This window comes from Ursus maritimus, unplaced genomic scaffold (genome assembly GCF_017311325.1).
Source record: "Ursus maritimus isolate PB19 unplaced genomic scaffold, ASM1731132v1 scaffold_25, whole genome shotgun sequence".
In the NCBI taxonomy this organism is placed as follows: domain Eukaryota; kingdom Metazoa; phylum Chordata; class Mammalia; order Carnivora; family Ursidae; genus Ursus; species Ursus maritimus.
Window position 1 is genome coordinate 8691368 of NW_024425008.1, and position 17989 is coordinate 8709356.

A 17989-nucleotide genomic window follows, 5' to 3' on the forward strand; every position below is an offset into this window, starting at 1 on the left:
TGCTCGGAGCTGGGGTTGTAAGATGTGGCACTCCGTGTTTAAGGTGCAAGGAAAATCGTCTTGCTCTTCTTACGTGCCTCAAATAAAATTACTGTGTAATTCCTTGCATGTTTACCTGGAAGTAAATGACTCCGTTCTACTTGTAACTAATGACAGACCCGAAATTAAATTTTATTAACCTTATACAGTTGCATCTTTTATTTTCTGTTACTTTTTCTGGGGGGAAAAGAAAGGATGCTTCTGGGCATATTTATATAGGAAAAAGATTGAAAAGACCCCTGGCCATTCCCCCTCCCCCGCCAAACTTGAGGAATTGACCTCGGTGTTCATATTAGTGGGGAAAATTTGTTTTGAAGTTGCAGATTAAAGACAACTTAAATCCCAGTTAAACCTCATATGAAAATGCTACTGTTCAGCATTTGGTTCTTTCCATTTTTGTGTAGATCCTCTCAGACTGTCGTGCGGTATTGGTGGTTCTGGGCCCCTGGTGTGCGGATAAAGTAGCCGGAATGATGGTGAGAGAACTGCAGAAATACATCAAACACGAGCAAGAGGAGCTGCACAGGAAATTTCTATTGTTTACAGACACCTTCCTAAGGAAAATACATGCACTGTGTGAAGAGCACTTCTCTCCTGCCTCACTTGACCTGAAATTTGTGACTCCTAAAGTAATAAAACTGCTTGAAATCTTACGCAAATACAAACCGTACGAGCGACAGCAGTTTGAAAGTGTTGAGTGGTATAATAATAGGAATCAGGATAATTATGTGTCTTGGAGTGATTCTGAGGATGACGATGAGGATGAAGAAATTGAAGAAAAAGAAAAGCCGGAGACAAATTTTCCTTCTCCGTTTACCAATATTTTATGTGGAATCATTTTCGTGGAAAGAAGATACACGGCCGTTGTCTTAAACAGGTAAATCTCTAAAATTAAGGAACACCCTTTCCCATAGCGCACCGGGCAGCTTTTGGTTTCGTGAAGTATGGTGCTGTAATTACAGCTCTGAGGCTGGCAGAAGGCTTCGGTGAGCGTCCTCCGTGTGGTACCATCGTAATTCATGTGTGATGCTGCGCTGGGAGCGACAAGGAGGACGTTGGCACGACTGTAGCTTTCCTGAGAGGCTGGATTTGACAGGACCTGGGATATTTTTTTTCTTGGGAGGATGCGATCTGTTCTAATCCATTTAAAATAGAGAGTGTAGAAAGATGAAGTTATGTTAAGGTAAAGCATGTTTTGTTTTGTTTTGCATTTCGTTGTTAGATTCAACTCAGATACGGTTCATCTGCGACTGTGTATTAGGCCCTGTCTTGAGCATTTCACACCAAGCTTTCTCCTTCAGGTAATCTGAGGCTCAACTGTACCCAGGAGTTACTGGGGCTATCTTGATTCAAGTTTGCAAGTTCAAAGTGGAAAAAGTTCAGAACAGTTGGATTTGCAATTTGGACTGGTTCATAGAATATATATTTAAATTTTCGGAATCAGAAGACCATAAGAACGTTAGGGAAAAATTCAGAGGTTATTGGCAAAAGATGACAGTGCATCCTTGTTAGGATGTGGCTTCCCGTGTCCACCCACTTCTTTAGTAGAGGTTGATTTTTCTTGAATGTAGACTCGGCCAAGGAGCTGTACTCCAAACCCAAATGGTCACGGAATGTATGCTTCCTTTGGTGTGTGTACCGACGCTGCAGTATACAGGGGCCGGAAAGGGTCCTTAGTTTGTACTGCAGACCGTGATCTCTTTCTCTGTGAGATCCATTAATTGGCCAGAGTTGATCTCTAAGAGCCAGTTGTGCAAGTAGTCATCTCTGAGGAGAAATTGAGCTTTGGTTCCTGTGGTAATTTGGGATTTTTTTTTTTCTTCTCCTAAACTGCTTCTGACTGTTTTGGGGCTTTGAAAACTTACTGGAGTAATGAGAAATTGGACTCTGGGGTAGTCATCTGGCAGTTTTTAGTCTGGTAATTTTCATAGTCATTGGGCCTGATCTCTATGATGAATACAAAGTAAAATAACTTTAGGTAGTGAATTACATTGGAATCAGAAGTTTAAGGTTGGAAAGGGACTCATCGACTATCTAATCCAGCCCACTTATTTTTATAAAAAAAAAAAAGAGAAAGGGCCTCAGGAGGAAAAGTGATTTGCTCTGAGTTAAATTGCTAGGCAGTGGCAGAGACAATTCTAGAATCCTGATATCCTACCTCCTAGTTTCCAGTTCCTTCTGCAGTCATAATGCCCCTGGGCGTCAGAGAACACTGAAAATCCATGCAGAAGACGGCCAGGAGACAGACCAGGGAGAGCCTGACCATCAGGATTATTTCTTAGAATGGGGGAAAAAGGCATTTCAGGGGTCAGAGAAGCTTAATATCAGCACAGTTCCAAGCCTTGTTTTAGACATGCTCCCTGCCCCTGTACAGGATGGTTTAAGAGTTAAATACATTTTATGGCACTTGGAAAGAAGAAATGGCATATTTTCTTCTTTTCCCTCTTCTCTGCATGAATTCTTAAATGTAGAGATGTGCCAGTTTTCATGGCAGGAATATTAGCCTGAAAAGGTTTATCAAAAATCAGTTATTTCATATTGACTTTGAGGATCAGATTAATTGTGATCAACTTTCATAAAATGGGGCTGGAATTTACTGTCGGATGATGAATCAAGAGCGGTTTGAGGGTTGACTTTATGGGCAGCTAATTAAATATACAATAGAGGTCTTGTTCCAGTAAGCTTTTTAATAAGCTTAGAAAAACTTCCTGAAATCCAGATTCTTTCCTTCCATCAGTTTAATAGGAGGAAAACCCTCAGTGAACAGTTTCATGGGAGTCTCAGCTATTGGGATACATGGGCAGTTTTGTCCTCTCCTAATTAAAAAAATAAATCATAGCTACTTCTGTAGATAATCTCTGCGTACAGTCTTAGGTTTATAGATTTCCTTTTTGCCTTATGTATGTAGGGCTTTATGGTTTATAACTTGCCTTTAGGTATCTTTTTAAGTTTTACAACTCCACGAGGGAGGTATAGATGTTTTCACTATATTATAGATGAGGAAGCCAAGACTCAGTTTGTGACCCTCCCCACATCACACAGATATCAAGAGGCAGAAAAGGGCTTCCGGTCTCCCAAGTCTGGTGCTCTTTTAACTGTGTGATTTACTAGTCTTGTGTGACACTGGCGTCCGTTTGACAAGCCTGGGTTCACGGCCTCTACCACTCCCCCTCCATTTCCCTCCTAACTTTTTTTTTTTTTTTTTTTAAGATTTTGTTTATTTATTTGCCCTCCTAACTTTGTTTTCAGAAAAGTTACAAAGAGCATACAGAGCTCCCCTTTCCCCCACCTGTTAACATTGTATGTTGCTATGTACCTTCTCACAACCAGGAGACTAACTTGAGTGCGTTACTATTAACCAGACTTCAGACTGTATTTTCATTTACCACTTTTCCCAGTAATCCAAAGTACCATATTGGGTCTAGTTGTTGCGTGTCCCTGATCTCCTCTGGTCTCCTGTATTTTCTGGTTTTCCTTGGTTTTGATGACCTTGACAGTCTTGAGGAGTACTGGTCAGGTATTTTGTAGAATGGCTCTCAATTTGAATCTGTCTGATGTTTTTCTCAGGATTAAAAGAGGGTTTTAGGATTTGGAAGAACACCGCAGAGTTGAAGTGCCCTTCCCGTCACATTGTATGGGGTGGGGGGCGGGGGACTCGTGGTATGGACATGAGACATCACTGGTGATGGGAAACTTCATCACATGGTTATGACAGTGTTTGCCAGGCTTCTCCACTGTGACACTATTAGTGTTTTATTCCTCACTTCTCTGGAAGCAAGTCACCCAGTCTAGCTCATCCTGGGAGGGAGGGCTTGAACCCCATTCCTGGAGAGGGGTGTTTTTATGTTTATTATTGGAATTCTTCTGTAAGGACAACCACCTCTTTGAACCTGTTTATTAATATTATTGACTTATGTTCTTTTATCACTGTGGATTCATGTTTGTTTATTGTACACTTGGGGTTATAATCTGATAGTAGATGATTTATGTTATTGTTTAGATTGTTCCACTGTGGGCCACGGGGAGGGTGGGGGTGCTCTTTGAGGTTAGCCCTATGTTCCTTGGACAGGCCCTCAGCCTGGGGTTTTTAGGTTTTTTGTTTTTGTTTTTGTTTTTGTTTTGTTTTTTGTTTTTTAAGCACTTCCTGACTTTCTGGCCCTACAAAATAATCCAGGCTCTTGTATTTTTGCTGCCCCAGCCGTAGAATCAACCATTTCCCAAAGGAGCCCTGGTTCATTTCTACCCACTTATTTAGATGTATATTTTGTGAAAGTTTTTTTAACTTTTTAAAGCTTTAAATAAATAGAAATTTTTCTCTGTCAGCCTCTTCATTTGAAAAATAGTAGTAGTCTGTCTCTTTAACGTATATAAAAATTTATCACCTGATACAGTAGGTGCTATTTTCTTTTGGGCTTTATGTACACATTTGGGCATATAGGATCTGTGTACTGTAACTGTTATAGTTTTTGTTGTTGTTGTTAAGATCACAGAGGAATTACATTTGATTTTCTCACATTGATAAGGAAATAAAAGAAGTAAGGATACTATTAAAAGCTCTTGTTGATAACATGCTTTAGTACTTGGCAGACATTGCAAATGACGTGTTTGTGTCTTTGAATGTTTTTCCCCTTATGGTTGTCTGTGTAAATTAGCGCATTTAGTCAAATCCCAGCTCCCTCTGATACATCTACTGGTTCAGCGTCCATATCTGCTGTTTCTGGCCGTGCTGCTCCCAGTGTAACTGGGGAGGCGGTGTGTGCACGCAGAGCACGCGATCTGTGCGCGCCCATCGGCTGAGTGAGCGAGGGACCAGAGGGAGGGTGAACATCTCGAAGCTCGTAGTTTTGACAGCAAGTTATGTCCTCTGAATATAATACAATTGGCTCTTGAATTTGCATGTTTTTAAGTTTATTTTCTTTGTAAATTTTCATGGAATTTTATAAAAATGCTGGTCTCTGGTGGATTTGAAATTAGGAAAAAAAACTGCTTCTTAGCTGCTGATAGTTTCAGAAGCTCTGTGCACAAGAGATCAGCTGGGTTTGTCGGATCGCTTGCTTGCAGAGCAGCTCACATAAACTCAGTGTAAAAATCAGAAGAAACAAGTAAGACTTTGTCTTATTGGTTCATGGTACCGTGAAATCTATAGGCAGTTTGTGTTACTCACTTGTAATCCCCTTACCACTGTAGACCTTGTTGTTTCTCTGGAAGCCTATAGTATTGTCTGAGGAATGTGGTTAGACAACCCTTAATTTATCGGAAAAAGACATTTTTCTCTCTAAACATCATCAGCATGGATATATAGCATTTAGTTACTGCTTATAAGAGATTTGGTTTGTTAATGTGGGTATTTTCTCTTCTGTTCTCTGCAGTATTGATGTGTGTTTCGTTAAGGAGAAATGCATTTACTCTTAGTGCTTCTGCTTCTTAGTTAACTGAAATGGGCTGGACTGATCATTTTGGCAAAGTAAAATACATTCTTTGCCTAATTAATTAATTTGCCTAATGCCTGCCATGAAATGCATTCTTTTTTTAGCCTCTATTACACTCACATCGATGCTTATTTACGTGAACTAACATTTGGCAGTACATATTTCAAAGATAATTAATTTCATAATTTAGACTTTGGGGCGTGCGATTTGTTTGCGTGTAACATTGCTTTCTGCTACTGACATCATAAGTTTATTCTAATAACTAAACAAAGCTTGGAACATATTAAGGAAGTTCCTGATTCTGAACATTTTAAGTATTTGAATGTAGAGCAGACTCTTAAACTAACCTAGACATGCAAGTGTTTGGCTGATTTGGAGGCAGGAAGATATTCTAGATGGCCACTCAAGGTTTCTTCCAGCTCTTTGATATTAGTCTGTTTCATGTATTTAAAAAAAATGGTTTGACTTAAAAACGCAATTTTCTATTAGGAATTTATACTATGTGTATGACTTCAGAAGAACCATCTGGAATCACTTATGTCAGGTGTGGAACCATTTATCCTGTGTGCTGAGTTTTTGAATGTGGATATTTCCAAAATAGCTGTAATGGCAACACTAACTGTTAACCTTCTGTCCCCGTGTAATGTGATCCCATCCTTGTAGCTCTTTTCCACTGCTTTGCTAGAAGGGCCAGCTTGAGGTTACTAGCGTTCTGGATTAATACAGAGGAACAGGCAGGAAGAGGGACGAGCTGGGAAGCCTCTCTCTTTCTTGACAGGGTGGGATGGGGACTCTGGCGCTGCCGGGCAGTGCAGAACTCTGGTCGGCGGCCTGGGGGCAGGGAAGTGTTGGGAATGGAGGTGCTCCTCAGCAGATGGGCATTTCTTGCCCCAGAGCTCTGCTTCCATGATAAAAAGGGTATTGGGGTAAGACTAAAAGAAATAACCATGCTATTTTCCACACACAGCAGGAGCTCTCTTCGTCTGAGTAGCAGGAGAAGAAGGTTCCCTTGCTGTAAACTCGCCCCTTGGCATCTGGTGTTGGTACTCACTGTGTCTAAGCCCGGCCGTGGAGACAAGGGCGGGACGGCCACCGCAAGTTGTGTGCGCGTGCGGGAAAGTGCACTGAGCTTTCAGAGAAGTGTGCGTGGCTTTTTCATCATAGGTCCTGGCCTGAAGCCAAGGCTTATGAGGATTCCGTGTTTCTCTCTGCCTAGCTCTGTCCCCTACCGGGCCATGTTTCTAGTAAATCATCACAGCCAAATTAGAAAGTTTGAAGTACCAGGACCATTTTGTTCGTCAGTATAAATCAGCCTTGTATCTGGTGTTGTAAAGTGTTTGGTCCACAGATCTACACGGGGAAGAGTGGCAGTGATTTCTGTTTAAGCCAGTTGAAAAAAAGCACCAAGACCATTTTGTTAGGTATATTGGCAAAACATACGTGTATTTCCATTTTCAGGGAGACCTTACAAACAAAAGTGTAAATTTTTTTCACTCAGCAATGCTTAACCTCCAAATGTATATAATTTTCTTAGATTGATAAAGGAAGCGGGCAAACAAGATCCAGAGCTGGCTTACATCAGCAGCAATTTTATAACTGGACATGGCATTGGAAAGAATCAGCCTCGGAACAAACAGATGGAAGCAGAATTCAGAAAACAGGAAGAGGTAAGTTAAGTTGAAATAATTGTACAATAACAGTTTTCAGAATATATATAAACTCTGCTCATAGAACTCCCTTTCTGCATAGTTGCTCGGCATTTTTTTTGTAATATAGAATATTTGCTCGTAGATGGACCAGCTGTCTCCTATGAAGTAGCTATATAGTGATTCATATGTTCAGAATTAGAAGAGCTGTCTGGTAAATCAATTTTCTCTTAATTGCCATTGACCTTTTCATTTTCCTTTATTGGACTGATGGCATTTCATAGAAAAATAAACCATGTATAACCATAACTCCTGTTGACTCCGTATGACTGAGCAACAAAATGAATTTTTTTTCCTAGAAAGTGTTTTGTTTTCCATTTAAAGTCCTGCCTTGGTTGAATATGTTAAAGATTCTGGCTTAATTTTTTTCATGCATTTTAAGATTTTAATACAGGAGACAGCATTGTAAAGATGTGAAACCTAATATAGTGTTCTGGCTGGCAAACAAAAACTTTTTATTTGAAGTTTGTTATTTAACTTAAAGGTAGAATAAGTCACGTTGAAGTTCATTTTCTATGTTATAGCTTTTTGATACTATTCCAAGTTTGGGGAGTCCAATAGCCAGCCAGTGTGATAGATCTGCTTAAAAGCCAGCTTACTTTACTTATCCTGGATTGAGAAATGATGTTATTTTAAATTTAGTATGAAAAAATTTTCACTTAATATTTTAATCAGTAGTTCTGATTCCTTAAGTTGCGAATGTCCCAAGATGCCAGAAAATAAGTAGTGCCTTACTTGTAATTTTTAAGTTACAAGCATTTTAGGGTTTTTAGTAAAAGAGTTTTGATGTCTTTGGAGGGATGTTGGCACAGTCTCACAGACATAAGACACTACCACGGAGGGTCAGAGTATCAGCAGGATTCCAGAAGTGGATTCATTTGGTCATTTTGTTGGTTAGATTCTTTTGTGGCCATTGAAGAAGCCAGCCTCTTCAACCCGAAGGCTTTCTGTGGTTTGTACATACTTATGTATGGTAAAAAGTCACTTTGATTTTTTAAGTCCTATTCAGTTGAAAACTGTCATTAAATCAGAGTCTCTTTGCCCATGTGTTCACGCATCTTGAATTTTGTATATAGTGTTGTCATTTTCTTTAGCCTGTGCTGAAAGATTTAGTGTATCCAGAGTATGTGTCAGAAATGACAGTTGTGGGACTCCTGGGTGGCTCAGTCGGTAAAGCATCTGCCTTCCGCTCAGGTCATGATCCCAGGGTTCTGTGATCGAGTCCCACATCAGGCTCTTTGCTCAGCGGGGAGCCTGCCTCTGCCTGCAGCTCTCCCTGATTGTGCTTTCTCTCTCTCTGACAAATAAATAAATAAAATCTTAAAAAAAAAAAAAAAAAAAAAGAAATGACAGTTGTCACTTATTTGTACTATGCTGTTCCTTTGGAAATTTCTTAGAATTGCTTTTCGTGGTGGATTTTTTTCAGGTCCTTAGGAAATTTCGAGCACATGAGACCAACCTCCTCATTGCAACAAGTATTGTGGAAGAGGGTGTTGATATACCAAAGTGCAACTTGGTGGTTCGATTTGATTTGCCCACAGAGTATCGATCCTATGTTCAGTCTAAGGGAAGAGCAAGGGCACCGATCTCTAATTATATAATGTTAGCAGATACAGACAAAATAAAAAGTTTTGAAGAAGACCTTAAAACATACAAAGCTATTGAAAAGGTAAGGTCCAAAAGTCAATATGGTATTTCTAAGTTATATTTTATGTGCAGAGAAATAAACAGCTTTTTATTTGCGGAGAACAGTCTCAGCAGGGGTGCCCAGTGTGTACATTATAAGAAAGTCAAGTAATTACAGAGCCAGCAGTATTTTACAAAGTGTTTGAAAGCTCACAGTGAAAATGGTCATGTGGGTTATGGGGGGAGAAGCGTGGAAAATGTCCTGTTAGTGTGGACAGTGTAGTCACAGTTGAGTGTCCGAGTTGTGGAGTGATTGGAGGGTGATGACTTAGTCCCTGTGTGCATGTATGCTCACGTACGTGTGTGGGTGTGTGGGTGCGTGTAGGTACGGTACCGTGCAGATCTTGTGCGCATATAGCAAGTGTCTCTACATGATTGGAGCTGGGGGACTGCTTTGAGAGGGAGTTTCTGCATCAGGGGACTTGGAGTAGTAAAGTGTGTTTAGGAGAGAGAGCGGTTTTGTGTAGGGAGAGCTTTTTCTGTAGGTACAGAGGCAGATTCCTGACATGTGGCAAAGAAAATACTGTTCTCATCATAAAATCTGTTTCTACAACGTTCAGATCTTGAGAAACAAGTGTTCCAAGTCAGTTGACACTGGAGAGCCTGACGTTGAACCTGTCGTGGATGATGACGATGTGTTCCCACCATACGTGTTGAGGCCCGATGATGGTGGTCCACGAGTCACAATCAACACGGCCATTGGACACATCAATAGGTATGATATGAAATCACTTGCATGGAAAAACCTAGGAGTATTGCAAGATTTAAGTCTAAACCTGTGAGTATTGTAGTGTTTACCTTTTGCAAATATTCACCAGTCTTTCTGTTTATGGCTTGTACTATTTTGATGGGAGAAAGAAAAGAAGTTGCTTTTTTCCATTCGTTCTTCTTTTTGATCAGAAGGCAAAAACAGTATTATGCAGCAATAAATGTTTAGTTTTTGTTGGCAAGGCTGGCTTAAGGCATGCTTATTTTAATTAGATTTTACATAATTTTGTAGTGCTCACTAATTTTTTTTTATTCTGAAATCTGTTGTTTTTTGCCATGAATGTTAAAGGATGTTGAATTTTCCATTAGCTATGATAAAAGATTATGATAAATTAACTCACTTTTTAAATTATGTTCTAATTTACTTTGTCCTGAATTGGTAATAACATTTCCAAGACCGAAGAAAAGCAGATACATACCTAGATTGTGTGTCAGGATAAATTTCGTGCAGAGGCAAAATAAAGGAGCAACTGATGTAAGATTTTCTTTTTTTTTTTTACTTTTTATTTTGAAATAATTTCAAACTTTAAAATGTGGCAGGAATACTGCAGAGAACTCCCATTTACCCGTAACTCACCTGCAGAGACCCATTCAGGTTTCACGAGAATGTTTTCTTGTAGTGAAAGGATTCCAAGCCAGGATCAAGGGTTATATGAGTTTTTCTCTCTCTCTAGTCTCCTTCAACCTGGAACCATTCTTGTCGTTCCCTGACCTGAATGACCTTGCAACTTTTGAAGATTTATAGGCCGATCATTTTGTAGTCTGTCTCTCAGTTTGGCTTTATCTGATATTTGCTGATAATTAGCTGCAGGTTATGCACTGGGGGCTACGTATCACAGAAGTGATGCCGACTTCTTCTCATCCATCCTCCTGGGTGCACTTGATGTTGGTTTGTGCTCTTACTCGTGGTGGTGGTGGCGGCTCTGATCACTTACGAAAGGTCTGCCAGCTTTCTCTGCTGTCAAGTTGCTTTTTCTCCATTTGTAATGAGTGTGTTATTTCATGAGGCGGTAGTTTGAGACAGTATAACATTTATTCCTCTTCCCAGTGTCACCCATTACTTCGAGTATCCATTGGTATATCTTGCATTAATTGATTATTGCTGTAGTGTCTGCAAAAAGGTGATCTTCTAATTCTATTATTCTTTCTGTTTGTTGGCATTCTGCTGGAACGAAGAGCTTTTCTCTTTTCTCCACTTATTCTCTTTATTTTTGTATATAGTATGAACTGATGGAGTTCTGTTTTATTCAATGGGTTATAGTCTGGCTACTGTCATTTATTATTTTGATGTTAAAATTATGTCAGATTTGGCCAATGGGAGCCCCTTCAAGCTTGTCTTTTTACGTCACCATTATTCTCGATCACTTCCCTATTTTATGGCATACTAAGATTACTAGCCTCAACTTCTATTTTCCCTGCCCCAGCCTTGGCTATTTCTCCAAAAGGTTCTGGTTTCTTGGAGTGGCAAATGACTGGTGTTTAGAAACCAAAATCTGGGCGCTGAGCGCTGGGTGTGCTCATTGCCCCTGGTGTATTGCTGCTGCCAGCCTCCTTAGACAGATCTAGAAGCTACATTTGTGTGTGTGCGTGTGCGTGTGTGTGCGCACGCGTGTGTGTGCGCACACGTGTGTGTGCGTGTGTGTGCGTATTCACATACAGCTTTATTTATTTCTGTGTCTGACTACCTATGTCGTCTTCCCTTCACTTTTACTGTCGCACCACAGGGTTCATTCTAGCTTTCCTCTCTTTCGTCTTTATTTCTGGCTTCTTAAATAGTGAGATAGGACTCCCGTTGTCCTCAGAATCGTTACTTTTATGTCCAATGTCCCTGAATGTAGCCAGTCTCCTTCTCTGCAGGGCTCCCACTGTGTTTGGGTGCCCTTACTGCGCAGGTCCTGACCTTACAGGGCGGCTGCTCATTCCAGTGCCCTCCTTGTGCGCGTCCTGCCCCCACTGATGACCTTCCTGTTCCAGCACACTCCTTGCTCAGTCTCAGTACCCTTGAAGCTAGCCTTCTGCACTGCCCTGCTATTGCTAGCACCTTCTCCTGCTGTGGGGATGTGGTGGGGGAGCGGGGGTGGTCTTCTTCTGATGCCTTCAGTTGTGTCAGCACTGGGCTGTCCTTCCAGCCTCTTCTGATGCCTTCCTTGAACGGGCCCTGAGAGTTTGTGGCTGCATAGACGCTAGTAAGGAACAAACAGTGGTGACGTGTTCTCTTAGTGGATTCTGAACAGTATTTTCTGTACTCTGTGGTCGCATAGGACATATGTATCTACTTAAATTCAAGTTTTAATTTTAATTAAAAGTAAATAAGATTTAAAAATTAGTTTCCTAGCTCCCTCACCTCATTCCAAGGGCTCAGTGGCAGTGTAGACACGGAACATCATTGCAGAGGATTCTGTGGGACAACACTGTTCCATCTTATTGAAAGTTCAAAGTGGTGAAGCTCAAACTTCACGTATAAAAACCAGTCCAGTAGAGGGGAAGAGGGACATGCGAAATTAAACTTGAGGCTGTGAATATCAATACAGATTTTTTTCCTCCCTTTCTCAGGTGTAGATTTAGCATCAGAATTTCTTTTTCTTCACAGATACTGTGCTAGATTACCAAGTGATCCGTTTACTCATCTAGCTCCTAAATGTAGGACCCGAGAGTTGCCTGATGGTACATTTTATTCAACTCTTTATCTGCCAATTAACTCACCTCTCCGAGCGTCCATTGTTGTAAGTTTAGAAAAAGAACCGATTGTGCTTTTAAAGTATGTCATTAATGGATTGTTTTTCAGCTTCTCTACGCCAGCCCAAGTTATAGGGAAATTTAGCTTTAAATCTGTTCTCAAGCATTGGTTTATAAATCTCTTTTGTGGTCCACTACATGTTCAGACCTTCCGTAGACTGTATGAGTAGATAATCTGAAGTTCCCTCTAGGATCTTACTGATATCAACATTCAGCTGTGGCTTAGACACTTACAGGGACAGAATTTATTTATTAAATATATTTGGGCTTCTCTAGCTGTTTTGTTGTTCAGTCGAAAATCTGCCTTTGCGTAACTGCCGTCCTTGGTCCCAGTACTGATTCCGAGATATTCCAAGATGACTAATTTCTGTTGCACATGAAAATTTGTGAGTGCTATTAACGTGTATGTTACAGCCACGTTTTGACACATCTTTGTTTTTTTCTTATTTGTAGATTAGTGAAAATAAGCTACATTAAAATCTTACTGAAATTTGTATACATTAAAATTGTCAGATCTTCATTATAAGTTACCTAGGTTTTGCTGGGCAGGACTTTTAAAAATGGCTATTTCAACTGTGGAGATTAGGGTTTTGGCAAACTTGCTGGCATTTTTCAAAATAAACCACTTTGCTCTCATAAAATTCAGGTTTAAAGATACTGGTTTCATAGAAATGTTGTGTGTTAATGATAGATAGCTATGCGCACGTACAGTGGACATGTTTTTTGTTACTTTCAGGGTCCACCAATGAGCTGTGTCCGATTGGCCGAAAGAGTTGTAGCTCTCATTTGCTGTGAAAAACTGCACAAAATTGGTAAGAATGTTTGAAAAGCACATGCAGATAAGAATAAAGTTGAAAACATTGTCTAACAAAAGGGTATCAAGGACTTGATAGGTCCCTGAGGATTTTGTGGCGTTGTGAACTTTGTTCTCGCTGTGCGGTGGTGAAGACGGCTGGAGATCTGATGTAACCCGAAGGTCCTGTGACACGGACCAGCTCTCCAGTCGCCGCAGGTCACTGCAAACAGCTGCGGTGTGTTTGCTCCCTTTACTGAGCCCTCGTCAATACAGAGAGGTCTTCCTGTCACTGCTGAATCACAGACACTTGTGTTTCACTGGGTCAGGCTCTCAAATTGGTTTACAGATTCATCCATTTTTTTAAATAGAAGTCTTCCTTTCCGTAGACTTTGTAAAACAATGGTTATGTGCTGCTTTTCTGTTTCAGTATTATTTAAGAAACTTTCCTTATTGGAGTAGAGTTGACACACAGTGTACCGTGGTTTCCGGTGTCCCGCAGAGTCTGCATGATACTCTGCTCACCAGACGTGCAGCCCCCCCCCCACCCCGACGTCAGCGTACGGCGCTGTCCCGGTACCCTGCGCTGCAGTCCCCGTGCTGTGCCTTGTGTAGACGCATCGTTTGCGTCGTAGAACAGAATTAGTGGCCCTGCTCACACTGAATATGTGGACGCCAAAGTCGACTGCCTGACGCATGACGTCCGATCAGTTTGTGATGTGAAAAGTATAGAGGCTTTAGCTTTGGTTGCCCTTCCCGTGCTTTCTAACGTACTGCTGCTCTGGACTCTTCAGGAATGAGAGAGGCAACATCTGGATTGTTTATGTTCACTGTCTACATTCCTTAGGTGAACTGGATGACCATTTGATGCCAGTTGGGAAAGAGACTGTTAAGTACGAAGAAGAGCTCGATTTACATGATGAAGAGGAGACCAGCGTTCCAGGAAGGCCGGGTTCCACCAAGCGAAGACAGTGCTACCCAAAAGCGGTTAGTATCGGTTAGCACCGAATACAAAGCTAGCCTTTCTGACTTTTTATTTCCTGCCACATCAAATCCACATTCCTCTGCTTGCCTTCCCAGACCTTGTAATCTGGCCCACTTGGGCTCTCCGCTCACTTCCTCCCATGACCGCTTCTCTCCGATCAGCCAGCCCCCCTTCCCACGTGCTCTGTGTGCACTTTCCCACTAAGGACGCTGCTTTCGTTTTTCTTCTCAAAAGGAGTGCGGACCCTTGTCACATTCTATCTAGAATGAGTCTATTTTTTTTTGCTTCATTCACTTTAGTGGTAAGATTTTTGCTTTCCTTATGCTCGGGGCTAAGACAAAAGAGGATTTGTATGATAAAATAGGCGAGCGAAAGGGTGCCCACTGCACATGTGGGCAGCCCGGCTGACGGTGACGGCAAGGATTTGTCCGGAGCTAGGCCGTGGCCCGCCAGCAGTCAGACCCGTCCTGTCAGCATGCTGTCTGGCTCCGTGTGTCGCATCCTGGCAGGATTCGTGCACTACGACGTCCCCGAGTCGGATTTCTAGTTAGAGCCCTACCAGGTTGAAGGACTCATTTTAAAAATATTTGCTCGTATTTGTCCCCCATAAGAATCTCAAACAAAAGCAAAAATTTTGCTGTGTATTTTCATCTTAGCCTAAAAGTGCGGTTCTTTTGTTTCATTTTCGCAGTTGCATTGAGTTTCTACTTTTAAAAAAGTTTTCACTCAGTTTCACTTGAGCATTTTCAAGATTCAAAATCATGTCGTTCGTTTAAAAATTATGACTGTGGCCCGTTCCCTGAAATGCTTGTTTCCCACCCTTCCTCCTCTCACATTTACCCCAAAGACCACCAGACTTGTTTCGTAGGGCAGAAGTCATCATTAATAATAAGTGTTTTAATTAACAAATACATTTTGGATTATCTGATATTCTGTTACTGTAACCATCTCCTAGCCAGCTTTTCTATGCCTTTTAACTACAGATGCAATCATTAATGTCCCTGTGGCTCAGAAACTGCACGACTCTCCTGCATGGGGTTGTATGAATATTGAAAGTTTAGAAACAGTCTCAGATTCATTAAATTATGGTTTACCCATATGATTAGATAACCATTAAAAATGATACAGACAAGAAAGATATTCTCATTGTAGTAACTGGAGAGAAAAATCAGGTGACAGCAGTCTTCGTTGTACCATTCCATACGTAATGGAAAAAACACACACGTGTATATGTTTATCTACATTTATACGCAGGAGAAGGTCTGCAGGACGCCGCAGTGTATCAGAAGTTAATCCAGGTTATCTTTATACAATCACGTAGGACTTCTGAAATTTTGCATTTGTTTTCTGATACTCTGCAGTGTTAAAAGACTAAAAATCGAGAAGGAAAAGAGTTCTCTAATCAAAAGAAATAAATGAATAGTGTTTCAAGACGAGACCCTACGGGGTTTGATTGTTTCATATAATTTTGGTGTTAGTTTTCTCGTCAGCAGTGCAGCATGAGGTAGGTGACCGCGGGCCACCTTGCAGCCCAGACCTGAGAAGTGTTGGCTCTGCAGCGGGGTTAAGTAATTCAGTCTCCCTTCCTGGGTATTTCTTACCTTTTTCTCATCAGCTTTTAGTAAAGCTAGGAAGAAATTTGTTTTCTTGCTGGTATCTGGGAAAGAGGCTGTTACACGTGATCTCGATGCTTAGGTTTTCTTTCCAATTCTAGATTCCGGAATGTTTGAGGGATAGCTACCCCAAACCCGATCAGCCCTGTTACCTGTACGTGATAGGAATGGTTCTGACGACACCCTTACCCGATGAGCTCAACTTTAGAAGGCGGAAGCTCTATCCCCCTGAGGACACCACAAGATGCTTTGGAATACTGACAGCCAAACCCATACCTCAGGTAGCCGGCTCCTTATGACTCTGATAAAAATGCCTTGTTGTTGCAGTTGTTGTGTTTAAGGGAACAGCTATTTATGAGTAACTATTTTTTGTTACCTCAGAATGTTTAGTATTTAAAAATCAAGGTGTCCCTTCTGTTTCCTGGATTGAAAGCGTCGTTACTCCTCTGAAGTTAAATATTTCTAACGGAATAAAATACCTGTTGACTTTGGGGATGCTTTGTCTGTCTTTTTGCTAAGATCCCGCACTTCCCTGTGTACACGCGCTCTGGAGAGGTGACCATATCCATTGAGTTGAAGAAGTCTGGTTTCACGTTGTCTCTGCAAATGCTTGAGTTGATTACAAGACTTCACCAGTATATATTCTCACATATTCTTCGGCTTGAGAAACCTGCACTAGAATTTAAACCCACAGACGCTGATTCAGCATACTGTGTTCTACCTCTTAATGTTGGTAAGAAGGGCCCAGACTCTAAAGTGTCCACTGATAGTAGCTCAGAAAAGGGACGTTTGCTCACCGTTAGTTTGTCGTGGATGCTAGAGAACTCCCTTACTGGGGACAGCTCTATCTTAGACACATACATGAATATATGGCTTAGGTGAGAATCTTCTCTGTTGTACATTTTAACCAGCTAAAGAGTCTTTTCCTTCCCTAAGTGAATGACTCCAGCACTTTGGACATTGACTTCAAATTCATGGAAGATATTGAGAAGTCTGAAGCTCGCATAGGCATTCCCAGTACAAAGTATTCAAAAGAAACACCCTTTGTTTTTAAATTAGAAGATTACCAGGATGCAGTTATCATTCCAAGGTGGGTATTGAAGTGGAAAGCAAAGGGTTGGTGGTATTTTGTTTCATGAGATTCACTGGTTCGTGTGGAAACGTCAGTGGGCTCTGGCGTTGAGGTCCCTAGTAGGAAGTTGGGGTGTCTCTTCCTGAGTTCCTCTTGTAAGAAACAACACTTGGAAGGAACACTTATTGGTGGAGGGGTTTTACCTTGGGAAGCTCGGATCACCTAAGTGATGTTGAAAGGCTTTCTTAAAATCTTCATCCTGTTAATCCCCTCTTAAAGGGTCGGACTGTAAATAATAGCTTCCTAAACCTTTAATAAGGAGTAATGAATTGTATTAAGTGCAATGAAGTAGTAAATCAGAATGCTTTTTTTCCTTATTTCATAAAAATTTAGGGGATAAATTTTTTGAGCAATAAATTTATAGGAACTTTTCATAAAAGTAGAGTACTGGCTATAATTCAGTCTTTCTCTTTTTTCGTCTTTGTTGAGGCCATATTTTAAATGTTAGCTCTCATCAAACTAGTAATCCCGGAAGTGGTGGGTGCCTCAGTGTATTTATGTGGCCGGTGCCTTTCACATATACCTATTAGTAATGCAGGGTTCTTGCTTAGTTGGTGGGACACTGAAAGCTTTCTACCCTGTTCATACTGGTGAAATGCAGAGATATATAAAGTGCTGTTAGCGTTGAGGTGTTAGCAAAGCACGGTTATTTAGAATGCGGCTAATAGTCGAGAATCGTTTTCACTTAATATAAATGTACTTTTTGTCTTACACCCACTTGAAATATATTATTTGGAATTGAAATTTTCAATTATTTGTGCTACTTATCTTTAACCTTTGAACTTGCTTTAAAATCATCATTTGCATTTTCATATGGAAAACATTTGTTGAGAATAGTTGTCTTTAAGTGTATTGTTTTTCTTTTTTAGATACCGTAATTTCGATCAGCCTCATCGATTTTATGTAGCTGATGTGTACACTGATCTCACCCCGCTGAGTAAATTTCCTTCCCCTGAGTATGAAACTTTCGCAGAATATTATAAAACAAAGTACAACCTTGACCTGACCAATCTCAACCAGCCACTGCTGGATGTGGACCACACATCTTCAAGGTGAGGGGCTTCAGAAATGACATCTGAAATTCTGCTCGAGGCATTCTTTA

General features: G+C 40.8%; 1 protein-coding gene across 2 annotated transcripts in view; it reads left to right on the forward strand.

Moving 5' to 3' along the window:
- The window catches only part of DICER1 (dicer 1, ribonuclease III), a 72691-nt gene that overhangs the window by 34490 nt on the left and 20212 nt on the right, over positions 1-17989 (forward strand). For both annotated transcript variants that reach the window (XM_040641480.1, XM_040641481.1), the window contains exons 10-20: positions 444-916; positions 7003-7135; positions 8601-8843; positions 9421-9575; positions 12219-12351; positions 13101-13176; positions 14005-14144; positions 15857-16036; positions 16275-16488; positions 16692-16845; positions 17757-17939. In XM_040641480.1, coding sequence (XP_040497414.1) covers positions 444-916; positions 7003-7135; positions 8601-8843; positions 9421-9575; positions 12219-12351; positions 13101-13176; positions 14005-14144; positions 15857-16036; positions 16275-16488; positions 16692-16845; positions 17757-17939 — 2084 coding nt within the window. The remainder of the gene's footprint in view (positions 1-443; positions 917-7002; positions 7136-8600; positions 8844-9420; positions 9576-12218; positions 12352-13100; positions 13177-14004; positions 14145-15856; positions 16037-16274; positions 16489-16691; positions 16846-17756; positions 17940-17989) is intronic.